Here is a 22,129-nt window from a genome sequence, read left to right on the forward strand (position 1 = left end):
ATTCCATGATCCACAAGGTAGCCTCCCGATCCACATCTCGTGTTGAAAATGCCAGCCTAGCTGTGCTTTCTGGCACAGTTGCACCTTTAGCCTCCTCCCGCTCTTTATGCATCCCACGTCGAACCTTTTATTTTTTGGATGATGTGATATCAAGTATGGCGTCCAGCTTTGCTGATGGATCGACATCCGCTCTATCCGGTGACTTTGAAGATGGACTCGGCTAGTCTCTTGACGTTGCCAGTGGTGATGCCAGCCACAGAGATACGGCCGTCCTTGGTGGCGTAGACGGAGTGTTCTTTGGCCAAAGTCTCCATCTGTTCAGGCTTGAGGCCGGTGTAGGCGAACATGCCGATCTAGTAACAACAGCAAGTCAGTATATATATGTAATGCATTTACCGCCAGATTGCGATCGTGATTCTTTAGGGGTGAAAGAGTGTCTGAACACCTAACTTACCTGGTTCGTGATGTGATCCCAGTTATGTTTCGATCCCAACTCTTCAAGGTTCTTCTTGAGCAGGGCCCTCATCTCGATGATCCGGTCCGCCATGCCCTTAACCTCGCCGAGCCACTGCTGATTGAGCTTGGAGTCGTTTAGGATCTCGCTGGCAATCCGAGCGCCGTGGACGGGTGGGTTCGAGTACAACGGACGCACGAGGATCTTGATCTGGGAGTCGACGCGCTTCTTCTCTTCGGCGGAGTCGCACACGACGCTGAACGCACCAACCCGCTCGCCGTACAGGCCCATGTTTTTGGCGAAGCTCTGCGCCAACACGAAGCCATGACCCTGCTCGACGAACAGGCGGATCGGGAAGGCGTCCTTGTCTGTATCGCCTGACGCGAAGCCCTGGTATGCCATGTCGAAGAAGGGGTAGTGCGACTTTTCCTTCATCGCATCGCTGATTTGCCGCCACTGCTCGGGCGTGGGGTCGATGCCCGTTGGGTTGTGGGCGCAGGCATGCAGGAGGATCAAGCTTCCCTCGGGCATGGACTTGAAGTCTTTGATCATTCCGTCAAAGTCTAGCCCTATCGTGTCCTTGTTGTAGTATGTGTAATTCTTAACTTCGAGGCCCGAGTCAGTGAAGACGGCCTTGTGGTTTGCCCAGGAAGGTGTGGGAATGTAGATCGTCTTCGCGCCGGGGTAGAAGCGTTGCAGGAAGGCACCGCCTATTCGCAGAGCGCCGGTTCCGGAGATGGATTGGGTGATGGCGACGCGGTCTTCTTTGATGGGTTTGCTGTCAGGACCGTAGGCGAGGAGGGCGGCGGCTTTGGTGAAGCTAGGCACGCCGGTGATGCCGGCATATTCCTTATCGAGTTTGCTAGAGACTACTTTTTCTTCGGCCGCGCGGACGGAAGGGAGCACGTAGGGCTTGCCTTGGTCGTCGCCTGAGAGAGAGCCAGTCAGTAAAGATGCCTGCGGTGGTGGTGACTCGACAGGAGTGTTTAGTTGCAAGTCAGGATGATAGCGTACGGTAAGCGCCAACACCAAGGTTGATCTTCTCTGGGAACGAGTCTTTCTTGAAAGCCTCGGTGATACCCAGAATAGCGTCAGGAGGGCCTTCCTTGACATTTGCCCATGTTGATGCGTTGACGACACGGACAGCCTGCGCCGTAGTGGAGCGTTGTCTCAGGGCCGAACGAGCGGCTGGTCTGAGAGTGGAGAGCATGATTGATGGTGGTACAGGAGCGTAGAGCACACGGAGAACGGAATTGGAGAGGGTGAGAGATGGATTGAGAGGAAGAGAGATCAATTGAAGCTTTTGTCTAAGGCAAAGGGGATGGAAAATGAAGCTCGTCTCTGAGATTGAGGGTTCGGTTCTCCAAAAAAATGTTTGTCCCTGACCACAGGTACCGACGGGCCTGGTCGGGGCAGCTCCGACTTCGCGCGGGATGGCCGTCGGGGTATTCCTCCAAAGGGCCATGAGGGACATTTAGCCATCCGAGCCACCTTTGCAAGGTGGTGCAAGGCCCAATCTCCCTTTGAGCGCCCGTGAGCGCCATAGAATTGTACCTAACACCTTTGGGCAATGGGCATGCTTGGGTGTTCCGTTCTACCGCCCACCGGCGCAGTGTAACCATCACTTTAGTGCATGTGCTACGTCCAATTAGCCTGACCTCACCTGATGACTTCTGTGGAAGGTTTGTTGCGTGTAGCAAACGGTAGTATGCAGCAGTAGCAATCGAGATTCGACCCTGATCCAAGACTGTTCAAGCCAACCGCACACCAGCTTGCTTGTTCTTCTTGCCCAATGCCCCCTGAGCATTGTGCATGCCCTTCGCCTCACTACTGTCCAAAATACTGGCAGCCTCGCGTTTCTTCTCTTCGGCTATCTTCTTCAAATGCTTCTCAGTTTTCAGCTTACCGCTACCCTTGCCATGGAACTGATGACTCAGGTGCTTGAAAGCCTCCTTCTGGTTCATCAACCTGCCATCATCATCCACGTACTTGATCTGCACATCTGGCTTGTATTCACGGTTGAACGCAGCTGCAGCCTGGATCGAGCTGTGGTGCTCCCGTTGTGTGTTTTGCCAACGAGCATGTTCCTCTCGCTCTTTGGTTGACATATTAGTCAGTTTGCCCGATTGACGATCCCGTTCACGCTGCATACGTGCCTTCTGCTCGTTCTCGTGCTCACGCAGACGTGCATCGATGATAAACTTCTGGCGATCTTTGTAGAGGGTATTCTTATCGTGAGCATCAGTCTGCTTGACGAGTCCTCGTTGTCGAAGAAGGCTGAGAGCAGCTCCAAGACCTTGGTCAAGGGTCTTCTCCTCATCAAGACCCGAGTGGGTGATGTCCGGAGTATGCGTTGACTGTTCGCGCCGTAGTCTGTCCAAGAGCTCTTCTTCGTTCTCTACCCCAGCATATGCCTCGCCCATGGCGTGATCACCATCTTGCTCCTTGACGCCTGTGGACTCTGGCGATTCCTCCTTCTCGACCGACTTGACCACTCTCGGCTGCGGTTGCTCATCCTTTGGACGGGACGACAAATTATCCAGGAACACAGTAGTGTCATCCAGCACCAGTCCTCCATCAGTCTCTCTTTCAGCCTCGTGCTCGTTCGTCTCTTCTTCCTGGAGCTGCTTGATGATGTCCTCAGGCTTGCGCTTCTGCTTCTTTAGCGCCGCTGCCCGACTTCTAGCAAGGGCATTTGCGAGATCATCATCGTCATTGAAGTTGTCCTCCGTCGTCCGGGGCCTAGGAGCCGGTTTAGCAAGATCAACATCCATGGCGTCCCCATTGGTCTCGGTTGGGACAGGTAAGATATCATCATCTTCCTCGACCATTTTCTGTCGTTTTGAGGACTTCTTGCTCTTCTTCGGCTTTTTGATCTTGATCTCCATATAGTCCGACACAGGCTCTGGCTTCAATATATCGAGACTGACGGTATTCTTCAACACATCTCCTAACTGTTGGCGTTTGGCATCACGCTCCTCCAAAGTACCCCGCGCGTCCAGCGTGAATGCCTTTCGCTTTTTCTCGTCATATTGCGAGAGCAGCCCCTTCTCGGAGTCATCGTTGACATCGTAGGCTTTCTTCTTCTTGAGCTCATTTTTGTCCTTGATTTTGTCTCTTGCAACGATATCCGCACTTTCTAGAATATCGTCCTCATCGCTTCCGTCGTCTTTGCCAATCTCGGTATCCTTCAGCGTCAGAACATGTTCGCCCAGGCCCTCATCGAAATCGCCAATCTCGTGGGCGACTTGGACGCCAGCAAGATCTTTTGCAGAATATCCGACGGCGGCTTCTTTTTCTCGCTCAGCCAATTCTCGTGCTAGACGTTCGGCACGTTCTCGCTCAATCTTTGCCTGTCGCTTCTTCTGGCCCTTCAACCAGGCTTTGGTATCATCGATGTCATCATCGACGTCTGCGAGACCTTTGCCCTCGAGTTTTCTGGTTCTAGCTTCGGCATCTCTTTTCTTCTGGATCTCTTGCTTCCGCTTTTCTCGCTCGATGCGTCTCTTTTCTTCTTCTCGAAGTTGGTTCCAATTCTCGTACCCAGCAGCCTCGCGGGTCTCTAGCGTAGACGCAGGTTCCGGATCACTATCGCCATCGTCGCTTGGAGAATGTTCTTTGAATGATGGTCCTTCAGAGGTTGGTGGAGGTTGTCCACTTACGCTGAGTAATGGTAGGCCCAGGCTCTTCCTGAGCTTGTTCATCTGCTCAATATCTGCAGACGCCATGTTGACGGGCGGCGAAGTGCAGGAACACGAGGTCAGATGGCGATCAATGTGTTGAACAGACAAATGTGAATGGTGAGAGGCAAGGGCGCAGACAAAACGTGAACGATCTTCGCGCCAGTCTGGTCTTATGGTCCACCGTATACGATAAATACTGCGAATCATTTTTAAAATATGCGCAATTATCTCGAGGACGGGCACGAGGGGGGTGAGAGTGTTTGTCTCACCGTTGTGCTCTTAATCAAGTAAGGCGGTTGGTTCTTTGCGCAGACTAATGCATGACTGCCGTGTCTACATAATAATGTATGCCGGTGCGAGTGATTCCGTGTCATCAAGAAGCTCTTCGCGACCTAATCAAGTAATGTGAACTCCTTTTTTTGGCTAGTCTACACTTTCTCCGATCATCCTGCAGAAATGAAAGGTGGTTTCGTGTCAATCAAACAGCCTTATGCCCTAATCAAGTAAGATGGCATGCTTGTTTGGGTAAGTTTTTTAATACCAACATCCTGGTCGTCTCTTGATCGACTCGTTATTGAACTTAATTGGTTGGACATTAATGGGTCGCACGCGGAAGAACGGAACCACATGCCTTCAGAGTGCTACTGGCAGCCAACGGGATGATATGATGACCATTCGACCTGGGAGTTTGAACTCGTTGCTATGGGGTGGAAATGAAGGAGTGACAGGCCCAAAACACAACGTATACTAGTACTTGCATTCAGCACATCAAGCTGAGCCATCCGCTGAGACCGAGTCGGAGACAAGGCCAGTTCAGGCCGTCACAGCCTCAAGCCGTCTCAACCCTCCGGTGGTCCTGATCTTGCACTGCAAATCCACCATCCGTTTCTGATCACCGGTCGGGTCCTGGCTCTCGCCTTCCAATTTCCAGCCGAGAAAGTCGTTGGTGTAGTTCGGGCGGAAATCCTTCTCCAAGACGCCCAGACGCTTGCCGTATGCCGTGACTTTGTCCCAGTCGCGGCGGACGTTCTTCAAATCCACGCTAAAGTACGGGAAACTGCGTTCATACATCTTCCGGTTCAACGGCGTGTTCATGACTGGCTTGAAGTCCGTGTACTCGCGCCATGCAGCCTCCGGGTCACGCAGCATGAAATCGGTTGCACGTTTGACCGCACTCATGAACGCGCTGACTTTCTTGGGGTTCTCGGCCAGGAAAGCTTCATTGCCGATGTACAAGATGGTACAGAAGCAGCAGCACCCTAGTTCGGCAAGCTCGTCGATGCGGAGCATTTGCACATCGGACTTGGGCCGGCCTTGGGATTCAAGCCAGTCTTCCAGCTCGACCATCTGGACGTTCTCGAGGCCGATGCCTGCATCGATGGTGCCTTCGATGATCGCCTTGGAGACGTTCATGCCGCAGCGGATGGCGGTGTAGTCGGTGGGAGACATGCCGTAGTGCGAGGTAAGTTCGTCGATTTGGATCTTGCCAAACTCGCCGACGTAGCCAATTCGTTTGCCCTTGAGGGTGCGGAAGTCGGTTGTGATGCCGCTGGATTTGAGATACACAACTCCGGTGAAGGGTTCGTCAAGAAGACTACCGATCGATTGGACAGGAAACCCACGGGCTTTGGCCTGTCATAGTCAGTCAAGAGGTCATAGACAGGAAAGAGGTAAAGAATGTACAGCTAGAGTGTGAATCATGGCCTTATAGCCAAGGTCGGCTTTTCCGGTGCCGATTATCTCGGTGACATCCTGCGCTGGTGAGAACCTCGCCTTTACATTGCAGAGGGGGGAAATCCTCACGCTCGGGTCGTTTGGCTCGAGAAGAGCAACTTGAACGCCTTCATCCTTGAAATAGCCTTTGGCTTGGGCAAGGTACAGAGGAGCGTGGTACGGGGTGGCGTGCCTGTCATGGTAAGCCAATCCGGGTCTGCTGCTGGACATGATATGCTTACCAGTTGGTCAAGAAGACAATCTTATCAGACGACATCTTGAACAATCAAGGTTGCGAATCTGTACAAGTCAGCCTCGCTTCCACCTCCGTGGACGCGGACGTCAAAGAAGGCATGTCCTTTCGCTGGTATTATCCAGATCAAGTTCTCCGGTATTTCTCAGATCAACCTCACCCTCTGAGCTCCCCTACACATACCAATCCCACAAGGGACCGTTGATATTGTGCGAGTGGAAGCAAAGAGAGGTGAAGTCAAACACCCGGCATGCAGTCTTCGCATAAGTACCTTGACCTCGATAACCGGACTATGTCCATCGCGAAAGCCTCCATGACTTTCAAGAACCATCGTACCAGGTTAAGTGTGCTTGACGATCTTTGATAAATTTGCTGTTGGACCAACTTCTAGGGCTGGGAGGAAAGGAAGAAGGAAGGAGAGGGGGATTTCACTGTATATGAGGATGTCATGGAGGGGTACATGCATACTAGCGAGTCGTATGACAGTGCTTTGTGGGTCAAAGAGGAGAGACAGATCCTTTACAACCAGTACGAGTATGCGCATGGATGCCAAGGTCCTGGGCAAATTGCCAGATATCAGAACGAGCGAAAGCATCTTCGTTATTGATAGCCCCCGGACAGCTGAGATTCACCTCTTCCGTATGAACCTCTCAATACGTCCGGATATGTGGTTCACCACATCTGGTGTACTTCATTTGGTACGAGGAGGACGTTGAAAAGACTCGGAGCGCTGGTGGGCGAGTGCACTCCACCGTGGCCGTGGAAATTTCCGTTGAGTGCCGACATTGGCTGCCAGAAAAAGACAAGTGAATAACCACAAAAGGATGAAGAATCCAGGGTTGATCTACTGAACCCTACCTCTATCCGCCTCACCACTAGTAATCCTTCAAAGCGAGTGTTGAACGTGTGAGCCTCCTGATATTGATAGCTGTTCTCTCATGGTGATGCATGACACGCTGCACACGAGTAAATATCATTTGGGATTTTGAGTCGAGACACGCTTGCTATTAGTGTTCCTGTTTCGTCGCTGGGGACGCCAGCAGGTTTGACATAGTCTGCATTCCCTTTCGCAGCCTTGTCCATGGGTTGAAGCGTTCGGCCGTACGTGACTAGCCTGGCCGAACGTCGTAGAAGTCGAAGTATGAACTTGGCATCTCAACCTGTGAGGAGGTACTCCGTATGCAGCACACGATCTGCCAAAAAGAGTCCAGGGAAATATCGGGTCTGGAACTGTCATGCAAGGCGCATTCCCAACTCGCGGACCGCGAGATAAAACTTGCGCCTACACAGCCTGGACGGTATGAGACTCGATTGACTGGCGTAACGAAGAGCCTTCCCCCATGCCGGACATGAGGCTCTGCGTAGAGTGATTCGACGTTGTCCCAACGAAATTGTCACTCACGCGTCAAGATAGTCTAAAACATTGCTTACCTCGGTGAAGCGAGCCTTTCTCGGTCGAGACGGATGGGAGTAAAGACCGAAATGATTTCAGCCTGGCGTTTTGAGGACATTGATAAAGGGGCGGCACATCTCCCTCAGATTTCTTGGTCTCGAACGTGATTCTGCCGGCTGGTCACTTTGTGCAAGTACATTCCCTGACACTCGAACCAGATCCCTTTGAAGGTGGCCGAGCAAGCCACAAAACAACCTCAACAAAGTCGGCCCGGTGTTCTGATTGATAATGATAAGATCGGTCTGCGGCACGCACCAATTCTCGTAGCACCAAGTCCAACCGACAGGCCCAATCACTTTTTCACTTTGCGCCTAAACCGCCCACTCACTCGGATATCGCCCCCTGTGCGCTCCCGGTGCGTCGCACGTCCAAAGCCAAAATTTCTCCAAATTCCACCCCCCCAGCGGGAAAGGTGATATAATTGATCACGCCCGGCGCAGTCTGTTTCATTTATGCCTACGCAACGCACTCGACATCTCCCTCCTCCTCCTCCTTCCTCCCGATTCTCCGGAATGTCTCTCCTACGTGGTGTCAAGTCGCTCTTGCACTCAAGCTCCTCCTCGCACCACGCTTCGGGATTCAAAACGGTGAAGACAGAAACGGACCTCTTCCCCGCTACACGGCCGGAGATTGACGGCGAAGAATGCCTACGTGATTGCGACAGTTGTACGACGCACTACCCAAATAAATTCTCCATCGACGAGAGCGACAAACTCTACGGGCACGTAAAGGGTTGGAGTACACATCTGGTTGTGGGTACGGGGAAGACGGACTGGGTAAGAGATGTCACGGACGAGAAGCATAGTGTCATGGAAGCGGTGGGCAAGGCAGGTCTGCAGAGGAGAAACGGGAAGATCATGCTGAGTGCGAGTAATATGCCCAGCGGCGACGAGTGTCACGGCGACGGTGTCGAGGAGGGCACGGCTGATTGTCTCTTGCTGCCGAGTTGGGTGGTCATTGAAAAGGTCGCGCCGAGTCAGGTCGAGAAGTTGTTGGTGGAGGTAGTGGAACGGAGTGCGACAAACGAGACGCCGCTTCGACAGACGCAGAACGGGCATGCGCACCCGCAAACCGCAGAAGGCAAAGTAGAGGCCAAAGGACAAGAGAACGGAGAAGAATCCGACAACAGACTTGATCCACTTCCTCTACCTGCGTCGATATCCTCCTCATTCAAAATCAAACCAATCCCCCATGACTACCTTATCCTCATGTGCAGTCACAGAACGCGAGATGCACGGTGTGGGCAGTCAGCACCTCTTCTGCGGAAAGAACTTGAGCGAATACTGCGGCCCATGGGTCTGTACCGGGACCTGCATGACGAGCGGCCCGGTGGAGTAGGGATATATTTTATCAACCATGTTGGCGGACACAAATACAGTGCCAATGTCATGATCTATCGACGGGAAGGGAGGAGGAAAGATGGGACGGACGAAGAAACTGATGGTGCGCCCTTAGCAAAAGAGGCGGTACAGTTGATCTGGTTGGCAAGGGTGCGGCCTGAGGATTGTGAGAACATTGTGAGGTATACGGTTCTGCAGGGAAAAGTGGTGAAGCCGCAGAGACAATTAAGAGGCGGGTTTGATCGGGAGAGAGGCTTGACGAGCTGGTAAGGCAAAAGAGGTTGAAGGCATAAAAGCCTCGTCCGGATTGTCGCATGCATAACCTCGCTGGTCGAGCGGTAACCTAGACGCATTAGACGAACATAAACACGACAGAATAATGACAAGACAGTATGAATTGCCAGTGCAGTAAGCGATTTCATTTTTTGTACACGCTTCGTATATGTCAGTTTCAAACAAGTTTTCAAACTTTAAGGAATGGGAGGTGGGAATGTAGACAATAGCCTTGGTTTCGCCCAATGGTCATTCCTCGACGAGGATCACACCAAGCTTGGGAATAAGACGTCTCCCTACACACCATTTTCAGCCCGTCGAGCTCAACCTCCCGAGAGAGAGGCGAGCTCAAGACGGACCTTGCCCCGAGGGGCGCGAAAAGGTCTCGGGTCAATCTCAGTTCTGTCGACTGGGTTCAGTCATTAATGGAAGTGCGATAATGGCTCCACAAAAATAGTCGAGACGTTCGCGAACAATCAACCTCACACATCCCAATGTCCCGAGAGGGAGCACGGGGAGGAAGGGATCGTTGCGACACAGAACTTGATGGTAAGAAGAAAAAGGAGAAAGAAACCGGGATGGGGAGAAACACTCTTTCAAGATTTATTTTTATGCCAAGACAACGAGAGCGGCGATCAGTCTTTTCCGTTTGCGGGCGAACGCTGGCTTACTAAGGTTGGCACCCAAGGTAGACCTCTCTCGACACTGTCACGACCTGCATCGTGCGTGCTGATAACTTTTCTTACAACGAGGACAAGTCCAAATTCGGGATTTCATAGGCGGGATCAGCAAGAGCAAAAGCCTCATCTTGATCTGCCTTTGGTGGATAGATCAAAGAGCTGTTGATCCATTGTTTGACCGCCTTGGCTTCCAGGCCCAACATGGTCGTCTCACGGGTCCAGCCTGCACCAATAACCGCACCCCATGGGCCCAAATCAAGACAAGTCCCGTAGCTGGGCTGCGAGTATGGTCGTGTGTCGATCTTTAGTAGATCAGCCGCTGCATTGTGTCCTGCTGAGCGGCCTAGAATCGTGGCGTGTTGGCAGGACATCATTGTATGGTTTCCTTGGTCATCGGTTATTGCAAAGGCTGTGTCGCCTGTGGCAAATATCTTCTCGTCGGACGGTACTCGCAAATCGCGGTCGACAATTAGCCGGCCCTGTAGGTTTCTTTGGCCACCGATCTGCCTTGTCAGCTCATCGGCTGCCATGCCACCAGTCCAAACGACAGTCAGAGCGCTTATTGTCTCGCCGCTGGAGGTGACCACACCGCTGGGCTCGACCGACTTCACCGCTGCTCCAAGCTTCATTTCCACTCCAAGTTCCGTGAGCGCCTGGATGATGGTTGGGCGCGGGCCGGGCCCAAGCTCAGGTCCAATATCGGCATTCCGCTCGACAATGACAATGCGGACCTTGGTATCTTTGCCGAGAATTGCGCGTAATCGCGCTGGGAGTTCGGCCCCGATCTCGATCCCTGTAAATCCGCCACCGACTACGACGACTGTGTTGCGCTTCGGAGTATCAGGAAGGGAGGCCAGGCTATTTAAGTGCTTGTCAAGCTCTGCTGCTTCGTCGATTTGGTCAATGCTAAAAGCATGCTCGCGGAGGCCGGGGATATTCGGACGCACCAAACGACTTCCGGTCGCCAAGATAAGCCTGGAATAGGAGAGTGTCGACCGTTTGCCGGCGGTGTCTACAGTTTCCACTTCCTGTTGTGTCGGCCGGATGAGGTCAACTTTTCCTTGAACATATTGGATGCCTGTTGCGCTGAAAAGATCGGTAAGGGGGGCGCTCATGTTTGCGGGATTTGCTTCGTAGAGCCTCGGTCGCACAACCAGTCTTGGTTCAGGTGCTACAACTGTCACGTCGATCGCACTGGCTGTCCCTTGGGTGAGATGAATCAGCCGCCTAGCAGCAAGGGCACTCCACATGCCAGCGAACCCCGAACCCACGACCAGTATTCTTTGCTGCATCTTGAAGAAGCTCTTGCTGTGCTTCTCGGATTGTTTGCTTGTTGATGAAATTGCAGACTTGGAATATACGTCAAGGTGAGTTGCAGAGGTTTTTTATATAGACCTCGATGGGCCATCGAAATGGATACTCAAGTATCACCGAGAGCCCGATAAAGCCAGGAGTACCTGATATGCCTTGAAGACAGCCGGTTGTTCTGTTGATGTTAAGGTCCGCATGAGCGAAAATATCCCTTCGTGTTAGGAACTCGCTCCAGCTGGCGGGTATTCGGGTATGGTCGAAAGACTCCCACTCGACGTCGTCTGCTTCCTGAAATCGAGCACTGCGATGTCGCATCAACTTCAATTGCCAAGATAACGCGCAACGACTGTCTCACTAGAATTGGCAGGCTTGGTGGACGACTCAACCATTTAGGAGATGGAGTATAACAGCGTAACGCTGCGCCTCATGCGATGGGTTCAATCCCCCTGGCCGGCGAGCCGCATAGAGAAATCTTTCCTGTTTCCGTCTAGTCCCCGCGGAAAAACTTGGCCGGCAGTAAGCATTTCAGGTTCCGCTTTTCTGACTCACCCGAGTACGAGTACCCGGATTGCCGGCCACGTTGTGGACTTGCAGGAAGGGAAAAGGCGGAATGCCAGGCTGGTGCATATGGACATAATACCGCATTCGTTGTCTGGGCTTCAAGGCCAGGAGCTTCAAGCCAGCTTCTATCAGGATGGATAATAGGCAATGCCCAACATCGCCTCTGCACGTTGGAGCCGTTCGAGTCTCCCTTGCGTGCATCCAGTGTCGGACTCGACATGTCAGATGTGATGCCAAAAAACCTCAGTGTGGTCGCTGCACATCCCGAGGTGAACAATGTCAATATGCGGAATCCCGGAGAGGTGGTCTTACCCGAACTGCCAAAGCTGCACGGCGTAGCCTTGCAGCAACTGAGTCGCGAACAGCCAGCCTTGAACGTATTTTCGAGTCTGCATTTCCGTTTCCGCAGAGAGAGCAGCCTCCGCAGGACGGAACACACAATCTTTTGCCACTCGACACCAATAGCATGTCACAAATACCGACCAGTCCGTCTACTCCCTGCGGCGCAAAGCCTTGGTCTGCCAAAGCTATCCCGCACTTCGTGCCGGCCGAGTCTCTAAATATTCCGGGAGATCCATGCATTGATCTCTATTACAAGCATTTCCATCGACATCATCCGTGCGTCCTCCCACAGACACATCTAGAGAGACTGTTAGAGGATTCTTCCAGGCAGGTCAGCCTGAAGCCTCTAATTTCGGTTATGCGCTTCGTCGGATCGTTGTACGCTCGATTAGAACAGGGTAAACCACTGGTTGAGGATACTATCAACGTTTGCGTGGCCACAGAACAATGTTCGCGGGATCCTTTCACAGTACAATATCGGCTCATCTACTCTATCACACTTTACTGGTGCGGCGAACATGTTCGTTCCCGGGAAGAGATGAATCGGGCGATAGAGCTAGCACTGGAGCTCGGAATGCACCGTCGGAGTTTTGCGACTCAGCATGGACATGGTGATTCGGTGCGGGAGGAAAGCTGGAGAAGAACGTGGTGGCAGCTGTACATCGTGGATTCGTGGTATGCAGCCATAAAGCACGTACGAATTTGCCCAACGTATTGCGTGGATGTTACTACCGAGCTGCCTTGCGAAGAAGAAGAATATGAGTCTGGGGTATTTATTCACCATTTCCCAGGCCATTGATATCAGCTTACAGTGAAACTATTTATAGGCAATACCTCCTCCAAAGACACTGGAAGAATTCGATTCTCGAGAATTTTCAGCCATCAACCAGGTCTACTCGTCGTTTGCCTATCTGATTGGTATTACTCACGACCTTTACACAGTAATGGCGGGTCTCGAGTGGGACACCTCGAACGACTCCGCTTCCAATGTTGCTGAGATGATAGATGTTGTGATTGAAGGATGGTTGCTCCTCCTTCCGGAGTCAAAACGCCAAATCCTCTCTAGGAATGGCGAATTCGATGAATTGATGTTCCAGGCCAACATGGCAATCCATGCGTAAGTCTACTCATCTAGCGACTCGTCTGCAATAGCCTTCCCCGAATGCAACATCTGGCTATCATAGTATTTGATTGAGCTTTTTGGGAATACATCAACTTACCTTTAGCTAGGTTGACACTGTCAAACCATAGACAATTCTCGGCGCTTGCACTCAATCCAGTCGAGCGGATATCAAGCTGTTTGTCAAACGCTCCAGACAACTGTTTCTGTACTAGTGTTGACTACGAGACAATCCACACGGCACGTTGCCTCCAAGCGATCGAGGCCCAGATCCGATTGATATCCCTACCAATACGACCGTACGCTCATACACCTTTCGTGATCTGTATGCTTGCCACTGGCACAATCTCACTTCTGTCGGCCTGCAAATACTTTCTGACTGGTCAGAAGTTGGCTGTCGCTCGACATCAGATCAAAATGAGCCTTGGGTATATCAAATCGCTCTCAAAGGTCTGGCCGCAGGCACAAACGACTGTGCAAGAGATCCAAACCATTGCACGAGAGGTACTGGAAAAATCCTCCCAGAATCACCCTTGTATTCCGTGTCTGGACACAATACCTCCCAATTGCAGCATACAACCATCCCTCAGTCCAGGCTTTGATGTCTCTCAAGACTCGAGTGCTTGCGGCCTAGCTATGCCTTTCTTGGAGATTCTCGACACTGAATTTCATCTAAGTGACACACAAGCGGATACGACGTGGTTTTTGGCTGATGACCACGAATCTTGAGTCTCTGGATCAATTCCATGATTTAGTTATTGAGGCAACGCCAACTCCATCATCGTCGGGGTGCACCTAGCTAGAAAGCTGATCGCAGGCTGTGAAACTCTTCTAGATTACGTGTGGGGTTTTCTGCTATGTTGAGGCACCAGAACAATTTTCCCTCGCTCTGTCGGTGCATTCGAGGAATACTTGTAAGCCTGCCTTGCATCCGCCAACGGCATCACGCGCGCCACAAAGGATTTCAGAAGGGCCGAGTCCAGGGCCTTTGCCAATTGTTCCAGACCCGTTCTCGAAGGAGCCACAATGAAAAAGAGAGCCTTGACGGTTTCCTTCCCACTGGCTAGTCCGGAATCGCGGTGGCGCCGCACAAAATCGTAGCTCGCGCTGTCGATAGATATCAGGGTGCCGGACTCGGCGACCAGAGACCAGCAGGTTTCAAGACCCTTTCCGCCAACTGTGTCAATGATAGTCTCATATTTCCATGAACCTTTGATCAGATCGCCATACTCGACCACCTTATCTGCACCAAGTCGTGTCAGAAACTCTTCATCTCGTATTCTTGACCGTGTCGCTGCGACGACATACAAGCCGGCCAAGCTGGCCAGTTGCACCGCATAGATGCCGACACAACCTGCACCTCCGTTCACCAACAGACGACCCTTCTTTTCTCCACCACTTCCCGGACGAGATCCGATTATTTCATGGGATTGAGTGTTGCTGAAATCAGGCGGCACAATGCCAGCTTTGTCAAAGAGTGCTTGATATGCAGTTAAGGCACTCAAAGGTACAGCTGCCGCTTCAGCCCATGTGAGAGACCGGGGCTTTTTGCAGGCTTCCTCTGCCGACACCACCGCATATTGGGCCCATGTTCCAGCTCGCGACGCCGCTGTCATGCCATAAACCTCGTCTCCCGGCTTGAACAGAGAAAGAGAACTTTGAGAGTCTTCTTCGCTGATAGAGACCACCGTTCCGGAAAAGTCGTTGCCCAAGATATTGTATTGTTGGCGATAGGTCTCTGGCCAGGTCAGAGCATCTCGAACGACGGTCGTCGCTTCGACCCGCACCAACATTTCCCCGGGTTGTTGTGGGCGAGGGACTGGAACTTCATGATCGAAGATGAGGGCTGTGGCGGGAGCAGGATTGACTTCGGAGTAGGGTGAGGATGGTTCACCATCGTTTGGGTGTAAGCGGATAGCATCCATTTCGTCACGTTTTGCTTTTGCCGTGATGCACGTTTCGACTTTGCACGCAGCCTCCGTCGTCTTCCTTTATGCTTTACAAGGGGAAGCCATGCGGCGACAATTCCGGCATCTTCTGGGAGAATACTACGTAGGTACGTGTTACAAACCAGTGACCATTTCAACGTCATGGACAAGTACGGAGCACTAATGAGCGGCGCCTAGTTGATTTTTGTTGCCTTGATGAAGTTACGACATCAGCTTTAGGCTAAAGGCCATAACTTGCCCGACGGAAAAGCAGACTTTGGACCATAGGGACCATTTACATAGTTAGTACTTCCTGCATCAGCTCGGACGCCAGACAAGGTCAACTGAGCTCTAATACCCTTTCTCCGTGGTGGCCAGTGAGGTATCAACAACCACGGGTATTCGGTAACCCATGTCGCCCGCTGATTGTTTCGGACTCGGGTATCCGCAACAGATCCTACGGTGTCAGGGCATACAAGCTCCTCTTCATTACGAGCCAGCAGTACGAGTTCCTCATCCATGTGGCTCTCTGAAAATGGAGCGCTTATTATAAATTGATCCAAAATTCACAACAGAGCCTTCTACTCTCACCATCACTCTCCCACCCTGCTAATACTAGTATCACACTGAAGCAGCATTGATTTTGAGAACGAAAAGATGCCTGTTGACATGAAGATGCGGTGGCAAGACCAGGAAGTCGTCAAAAAGGACGGCATGTGGACTGTTGCAGGGTTCGTTCTATATTGTCGCAGGTTGTCCGAGCTTATCTTCATATAGGAGACCAATGCCCACTGTTGCTCCCGCTTTCCAAGAGTCGCCGTCCAACATACCAGATCACTATTACCTGGGCCTGAAGGTGAACGCACCGGTCAACGCGGCAACACCACCGCATACCCATGGCGGCGCGGCAATCATAGCCACGATGACAAAGGGCAAAATGTTGAACCAAATGGTCTGTCCGCACCACGAGCCCGACTCGCAAGGCACAGGTCCGAAGATCTATTCGGTGGGAGAAAGTTGGTATGAGCCACCGGGCTGTCACCATGTGCGATCGGAAAACGTCGGAGACGACGAGGCCGAATTCCTTGCAGTGTTTGTCGTTAGTAAACAGAAGGTCGACAACGAAGGGCTGCAGAGCTTGGTTGTGATAGACGCTGAAGTCGAGGAGAGGAAGCAAGCTCAATAGCGCCATAGACTCGCACCAACTGCTTAGCCATGCATGACCAGGCTGAACCACCCTTATTCTTTAATAGTCAGTTGAGCGCGGATCAATCTCTTCCCTGTCGTACTCCGTACGGAGATCCCAATCCTTGTTTCGATGTGCTTGGATTGGCTTTGATTCATGTGAACCTCGCTTCTTGTCGTACCATTCAAGTCAGGCTAAAACGCCTTCCATCCTCAACTTCTTTATCGCGTCCTCTGCCCATTCACCGCACCTTATCAGTTTTTGCCCGGGGAACAACCTTTTAGGGCCATTAAACTGCTTAGGCGGGGCATCAACTAGGTTGCAGACTCGTCGAAAATCTCCGTCATCGTAGACCGCTCTCGATACTCTCCCGAGAAATCTTTTGCTGATGAACGCTGACTGCTCGTCCTCTTCGGGCTTCTTTCCAGGTCGATGATTAGGGTACATCCCCCCCTGGATACTGCCAGACACTTGAAATATATGTCCCGTATTAGGCCCAAGTTCGTGTGTCTCCACGAAGATCGCCACGTGGTTAATAGGCATTCCGGCAGACTCTACCCAAAAGACATCATAGTGTGGAGCTTGATCTGGTTTCCAGTTGGTCATAATTCTCGACAGAAGATCAGTTTCGTTGGCAAAAGCGTTCGTAGAGAATTGGTCTAGATGATCGCATGAGTTGATGGCACGCCGGAAACATCCCTCGGGCGTAGTTGATGATCGCGTGTGCTGGACAGTGGTGTGGAAGAGAGTAAGATTGTACAAGGTAAGAGGTTGTGTCTCATTTATTTTCCGACGTCTCTCCAGATCGGAAGATACCGCTGCTCCATCATGTCCATCTTGGTATCATGATATATTTTACTTCTTGATTCAAACTACGCCGTCAGAAGCAGATGGGGTTGGTAGCCACCTGGCAAAGACATCTGCATGTAGATAGATATCCCAAGATGCCCATACTCCAGACAGGCCGTAGCATACAATGATACAGAACAACGTCGCTGACCAGAACATGTATTTTGTCCATCTGGTACCTCCTCCTCCTTCTCGTATGATGCGGTCGTCACTCATCCAAAGAAGATGATCATCTCCTAAACAACCCTTGGACATCCTCCTTCCTCCACTCAATCTCCAGACTGCCTTCATACACTCTTTCTACCACGACCTTCATCCGATCCCATGCGTGTGCATATCTGACCGCACACTCGTCAAGAACCCGCCCGATCAATCCCCTACTCAGACTACTCGTACTCGCCCCGGGGTCGTCCGCATCCGTGAAATGCTTCTCGATTCTCTTCTTCAACGTCTCCACCCCCTTTCGGACTTCCTTCGCATCATACGCGCTAAGAATCTTCTTCGCTGAACTGCGCGAATGACTCGGCTTGTTCGCTATGCTCGTAAACTTGTCGGTGGCCTTCATCATTGCTTCCGTACTCTCCAGGAAATCAAGCCACTTGCCCAGCGGCCGCCGGATCACCGCGTCAGTGTACTGGTTCAAATGCGAGATCTGGTCCCTCGACGCCCGCTCCGTCCACTCCTCCAGGACGACATTGTGGTGCGTTTTGACCTCCTCAATGAAGTAGTTCATATTTTCAATCAGCAAGATATGATAGTTTAGCGCCTCTTTGTCCTCGGGGTCTCCGCCGGTGGTCGCAGCAGTCGAATGGACTCCGCCCGTCGCGCTTGCCGGGTTATCTTTTGCGATGAAATTGAGCGACTCCCACATCGCTTTGAGCAATCGAATGTAAGCGTCGTTGACGGTGAAGCGAACATCCAGGGTTTCCTGATGGGCGAATTCCCGGGGAATCATCTCCTCGACCGCAGCCGTGAATTCAGGGAACACCCGCATGAATGAGATCAGTCCCTTCCTCTTCTTGACTTTGACCTTGGTCTCTTCAATGGCCTTGACTTGTTCCTCAACAAATCGGTGGAAGACGCCAGTGAGCCGGTCATGTAGAGTCCTCACAGTTCGAGTGATGAACTCTTGGTTCGTCTCCTCATACTTCGCCAAACACTGCTCAAGGGATACAAGAACGCCGACGCCTTGCATCGAGTCGGTCTTCAGGACCCATTCAACCAAACTTTGCAAGTCCTCTAGCCAAAAAGAGTAAATCCCCTCCGTGGTGTTTTGCACAATTTTGGCCATGTTGCGGTCCGGATCGTAAGATTGTTTGGCATGCAGACTGGGCAGCTTGCGTTGATCTGGAGGTCGGGATTGTACAATTTCCGCAAAATCCGCGTTCGACTGCGAATCTAGGTGGAAGAAATGGACGATGAAGTTCTGCTCTTCTGAAATAGCGGTCGCCTGCTGTTCAAGCACGGTATCGAAGATCGTCCACGCCTCTGGCCTGCCGTCTCGCTTGTCGCCGATCGACTGGCGTAAAGCACTGGTCTTGACAGTCCTTCCACGCTTGACCGTCAGTTTACGGGCAGCTGTCGATGTGAGTGATTCTTCCGCCTTCTCTTTCTCCTGGTGAGTGAACAGAATTTCTTGCTCCTCTCCAGTCGGCTTCCGGGCAGTCTTCTTAAGACTCATCGAATAATCTCGAAATTGTGCTTGATAGATGCTCTTGACGTTGATCTCGTAGCTACTGATCAACGTCTGCCACTCGTACTGGTTCACTTCTCTTACGAAAAGCATCATGGCATTGTAAACCCACAACTCCTGCCTTGAAGCACTATACGCACGGAGATTGAGTGATGCAGACGTTCCTGATGATACGCTGGCAGTGGCGTTTTCTTCACTGGTGCGTTGTTCAGCCATCTGAAACATGGCCTTCATATGTTGATTTAGTCGGTTAAGGAAAGTCATGCTTTCCTCTTTGTATTGCTCCTTCTTCTGCTGCACCGCACGCATCTGACCAATCTCGGCGTCTGCAAAGTGGCCAACCCCGGCCCGGCCTGTAGATGCATCCGCTTGACGAAGTTTGTTCTGCCGGATCTCTGGGTCAATGGTCAACATTGCACGGTAGAGCAACGCCAGTGAGTTTTCGACAGCCTGCAAGCCATCATAGCTGTCGATTGGTGCCGCTCTCAAGGCTCGCAGATCCCCAGAGGATATCGTCAAGGTCTGCAGCAGGCTCTCTAATTCGCTTTGAAGCAGTTTCTGGTTGGCGGTCTGCACCTGTAGGCCTTGACCTTGAGCCTCGATGTACTCGATATCATCGTGAAGAGTGTCGAGCTCGTGGGCATACAGCGTGAGCAGCCCATCTAGCTCTTCGCATTCCGCAACTGCTTTGTCGAAAGCCTTTGCAAGTTCTTGCACTTTGCTTTCCTGCTGCTCAACATGACCAAGCCAACCACTCGCTTGAGCCCGACCAATTTCCCTACGTATGTCTGTTTCGAAGTCTTCCACCTTTTGTTGGTTTGCAAGCTTGCCTTCCCAACCAAACTCGGTAAGAAGCTCATTGAACTCTGCACCACGACCGTCCATGATCCGTGGATCGATGCCCAAACTCGCGCAATATTTTCCAACCTCTGCTTCCAGCTTCTGCCGCCGTCGTCTTTGCGGTGATCGGGACCGCGCCTTGTCTGGAGATTGTGCTCGTTCTGGCTCTTTAGGTGCCTCAGCGGTGGCAGCCGCGGGCTTCGGTACTGGCGTTTGAGGCCTGGCAACGCTGTCAGATGTCGCGGTCCGTTCAATCTGGACTTTCGGGATAACATCATTCGGTTTGGGCACAGGCTGGTGGCTGTTCTCTATGTCTGGGCTGGCCAAATCAGGAGTTCCAGTTCTAGCGCTGTCGCCACTCATACCTCGTTGCAAAGGTGCTGGAACGACTGAAGTGATACCATCAGGCTCATTTGACTGCTTCTCTCTATCTTGTAATGCTTTCAGACGTGCACCAGCACCGCCTTGACGTGGTTGAAAAGCCTGTGCAGCAAGAGCAGCTTTCCGGAACTGGTTCGCAATATCCTTGCCGGACTTCTTCTTGATCATAGGGCCCAAGCCAGGTCGATGTTCCTCTTCGATCTTTGGAGGCGGAGGTGGAGATATTGCGTCGTTTGGCTCTGCTGTCACTGGCTCGTCTGTAATCTGACTAGGGGTCTCATCCTGGCTATCAGGCCCATGTGTGGCACTGCTGAGTAGTATGGAATTATTTGCTTCTTTGTTGGCATCTTGTTGAGGCTGTTTGGCGCCAAAATAATCTGGCGCCTGCTTCTGCGGTTCTTCCCCTTTCAAATTTGTTGGTGTACCCATCGGAGTCACAAACGTGTCGCCATCCTGACTTGGAGGACCATGGTGGTCCGCCACGGGCTCCGGAGCAGCTGCAATTGGCCTCTTTCTTTCTGGCAAAGGTTCGACAAACGCTGGAACACCGGGCCGGGGTTCCGGGGTCCTCCGATCAGTAGTTGCTGTGCTCGGCCTCGAGCTACCCATGGCATCGCTTCCAGAGCCATTGCGAAATGAATCCTGACTAGGTCTCGGTCCCAATCTTTTGCCAGGTAAGTCCAGGCCTGCAGGCTTCACTGCCCCCAGGCCATTCGGTCTCAGAGGTTGAGGCTCCGGAACTGGTTCATTCCGAGGTAGGGATGATTTTGAGGGTTTGGGACTGAGCGAAGGCCGCCCCGGTGTTGGTTGATTGTCTGCCAATGACGGGGCACGGCCGTCGTCTCGCCGGTATTGAGTACCATATGGCTGATTCCGAGGGGTTTCTTGTACTGGAGTGCTACGGTCCGGCCTTGACGGGGCTCTGTTCTCGTGCTGAGAGGGTGGTCTTGGTCCGTCCCTTGCAATATGGTGCTGGTCCTGACGCGTGAAAGGCCGATCTTGCTCTTGCGACGCATACCTATTGCCATCTCTGCTCGGTGGAGGATGTTGGGCGGTGTACGGCGACTGCGGTCGATTGGCATTCAGGGCTGGTATCAATGGCGGCTGCATAGGAGGAGTCGAGCGGTCAGAAGTTGCAGGAGGAGAGAAGCTACCAGCGGACCTGGGTGCTGGAGCGCCTTGAACAGATGGCGTGCCTGTGAGTTGAGCTGCCTCCTGCGGCGAGAAGCCAATAAGATCCGGTACTTTCCCCCCAGTATATTTCCGGTATATCTTGACCAGACTAGCAATAAAGAAGTCCTTCTCTTTCGGGGTCGGTGCTGCCCAAAAGTATGGCTTCCCAAGAGTGACTGTAAACCCAGCGTTTGACGCCCACAGTTTCTCCATCTGCTGCTGCGGCGTTGTAGGGACCCAAGCAGAATATGACAATATTGCGTTCAGTTCGTCCAAATTCCATGTTTTACCAATCGAGAATGTGCCGTTAGGATTCTCTCTGGCTTTATGCACTCTGACCTTGCCTGACCTGCGCACGGCAACCAGGATAACTCTGCTCTTCTTGTTCGCCGCAGGAGAATCGGGAGGAGGGGGTGATGAAGGGTAGGAGCCATCTTCGAGGACTCTGACGTGCGTAATGTAGGATTCGACTTGCATTCCATCCTGGTCTCTTTTATTGAAGCAGCTCTCAATAATGCGCCTCTTCTCATCTTCAAAGCGCGCCGCACGGGATTGGTTGGTCTCGAGAGGATCGGGTTGCTTGACCCCGGGAGGGCCGCTGGCAGACCCATTGCGATTGCCGTTAGAGAGCGGCGGCGGTTGTCGAGATCCTTGATAGTACTGTTGTTGATTCATCGTGGCTGATGGTGGTTGAGGGCATCATCTTCTGACGGCTAGCAGTGTCCGGGTGATATTCGAATCATTTCAGGGAGGAACGGCGTGAAGTACCGAAGCACTGTGTCTCTCGGCGTGGCTATTGTTTGTGTTGGCGACCAAACCTGGGGTTCTCTCCTGTGAATCACACCTAGTTGTAATTCATCGACCTGCAGTCGGCGTGGCAGATCATGAAATTGGCC

At 52.1% G+C, this 22,129-nt stretch overlaps 9 protein-coding genes across 11 annotated transcripts; 3 read left to right on the plus strand and 6 right to left on the minus strand.

The window, feature by feature from the left end:
• Positions 1–191: 191 nt before the first annotated feature.
• On the minus strand, positions 192–1,928 carry PV05_02972 (uncharacterized protein; the record flags this gene model as incomplete). The annotated part of the gene is made up of 3 exons (XM_013463588.1): positions 192–353; positions 455–1,383; positions 1,469–1,928. 3 exons carry the CDS (start codon positions 1,926–1,928, stop codon positions 192–194), a joined length of 1,551 nt encoding a protein of 516 aa, XP_013319042.1.
• A 277-nt stretch (positions 1,929–2,205) lies between these two features.
• PV05_02973 (uncharacterized protein) lies at positions 2,206–4,182 on the minus strand (the record flags this gene model as incomplete). Its single annotated transcript, XM_013463589.1, has 1 exon — positions 2,206–4,182. The coding sequence occupies one exon, from the start codon at positions 4,180–4,182 to the stop codon at positions 2,206–2,208; it is 1,977 nt and encodes a 658-aa protein (XP_013319043.1).
• Positions 4,183–4,542: 360 nt separating this feature from the next.
• Positions 4,543–6,512, minus strand: PV05_02974. 3 transcript variants are annotated; one of them, XM_013463591.1, is made up of 5 exons: positions 6,440–6,512; positions 6,093–6,150; positions 5,941–6,043; positions 5,821–5,889; positions 4,543–5,769 (listed from the first exon to the last, which is right to left on the minus strand). In XM_013463591.1, the coding sequence occupies exons 2-5, from the start codon at positions 6,125–6,127 to the stop codon at positions 4,951–4,953; spliced, it is 1,026 nt and encodes a 341-aa protein (XP_013319045.1). In that variant the 5' UTR covers positions 6,128–6,150; positions 6,440–6,512; the 3' UTR covers positions 4,543–4,950. The 3 variants fall into 3 exon arrangements, with proteins under 3 accessions (XP_013319045.1, XP_013319044.1, XP_013319046.1); XM_013463590.1 differs by having other exon boundaries at positions 6,375–6,512; XM_013463592.1 differs by having other exon boundaries at positions 6,093–6,512.
• Positions 6,513–7,672: 1,160 nt separating this feature from the next.
• PV05_02975 (uncharacterized protein) lies at positions 7,673–9,311 on the plus strand. Its single transcript, XM_013463593.1, has one exon. The coding sequence runs from the start codon at positions 8,009–8,011 to the stop codon at positions 9,164–9,166; it is 1,158 nt and encodes a 385-aa protein (XP_013319047.1). The 5' UTR covers positions 7,673–8,008; the 3' UTR covers positions 9,167–9,311.
• Positions 9,312–9,911: 600 nt separating this feature from the next.
• PV05_02976 (uncharacterized protein) lies at positions 9,912–11,141 on the minus strand (the record flags this gene model as incomplete). The annotated part of the gene is made up of 1 exon (XM_013463594.1): positions 9,912–11,141. One exon carries the CDS (start codon positions 11,139–11,141, stop codon positions 9,912–9,914), a length of 1,230 nt encoding a protein of 409 aa, XP_013319048.1.
• Positions 11,142–12,159: 1,018 nt separating this feature from the next.
• Positions 12,160–14,150, plus strand: PV05_02977 (uncharacterized protein). Its single transcript, XM_013463595.1, has 3 exons — positions 12,160–12,832; positions 12,891–13,180; positions 13,294–14,150. Exons 1-3 carry the CDS (start codon positions 12,188–12,190, stop codon positions 13,910–13,912), a joined length of 1,554 nt encoding a protein of 517 aa, XP_013319049.1. The 5' UTR covers positions 12,160–12,187; the 3' UTR covers positions 13,913–14,150.
• PV05_02978 (uncharacterized protein) lies at positions 14,020–15,108 on the minus strand (the record flags this gene model as incomplete). The annotated part of the gene is made up of 1 exon (XM_013463596.1): positions 14,020–15,108. One exon carries the CDS (start codon positions 15,106–15,108, stop codon positions 14,020–14,022), a length of 1,089 nt encoding a protein of 362 aa, XP_013319050.1.
• A 660-nt stretch (positions 15,109–15,768) lies between these two features.
• PV05_02979 (uncharacterized protein) lies at positions 15,769–16,297 on the plus strand (the record flags this gene model as incomplete). Its single annotated transcript, XM_013463597.1, has 2 exons — positions 15,769–15,842; positions 15,889–16,297. The coding sequence occupies 2 exons, from the start codon at positions 15,769–15,771 to the stop codon at positions 16,295–16,297; spliced, it is 483 nt and encodes a 160-aa protein (XP_013319051.1).
• Positions 16,298–17,072: 775 nt separating this feature from the next.
• PV05_02980 (uncharacterized protein) lies at positions 17,073–22,127 on the minus strand. Its single transcript, XM_013463598.1, has one exon. It carries the CDS (start codon positions 21,906–21,908, stop codon positions 17,376–17,378), a length of 4,533 nt encoding a protein of 1,510 aa, XP_013319052.1. The 5' UTR covers positions 21,909–22,127; the 3' UTR covers positions 17,073–17,375.
• Between the last annotated feature and the right edge of the window lie 2 nt (positions 22,128–22,129).

Source organism: Exophiala xenobiotica (genome assembly GCF_000835505.1).
Source record: "Exophiala xenobiotica strain CBS 118157 unplaced genomic scaffold supercont1.2, whole genome shotgun sequence".
NCBI classification, from domain to species: Eukaryota; Fungi; Ascomycota; class Eurotiomycetes; order Chaetothyriales; family Herpotrichiellaceae; genus Exophiala; species Exophiala xenobiotica.

Coding starts and splice junctions, on each gene's coding strand:
- PV05_02974 (XM_013463591.1), bottom strand. CDS start 6,127: ATGTCGTCTGATAAGATTGTCTTCTTGACCAACTG. Junction 6,044..6,092: donor ATTGTCTTCTTGACCAACTG/GTAAGCATATCA, acceptor TTACCATGACAG/GCACGCCACCCCGTACCACG. Junction 5,770..5,820: donor CCATGATTCACACTCTAGCT/GTACATTCTTTA, acceptor TGACTATGACAG/GCCAAAGCCCGTGGGTTTCC.
- PV05_02975 (XM_013463593.1), top strand. CDS start 8,009: ATGCCTACGCAACGCACTCGACATCTCCCTCCTCCTCCTCCTTCCTCC.
- PV05_02977 (XM_013463595.1), top strand. CDS start 12,188: ATGTCACAAATACCGACCAGTCCGTCTACTCCCTGCGGCGCAAAGCCT. Junction 12,833..12,890: donor AAGAAGAATATGAGTCTGGG/GTATTTATTCAC, acceptor AACTATTTATAG/GCAATACCTCCTCCAAAGAC. Junction 13,181..13,293: donor GCCAACATGGCAATCCATGC/GTAAGTCTACTC, acceptor ACCTTTAGCTAG/GTTGACACTGTCAAACCATA.
- PV05_02980 (XM_013463598.1), bottom strand. CDS start 21,908: ATGAATCAACAACAGTACTATCAAGGATCTCGACAACCGCCGCCGCTC.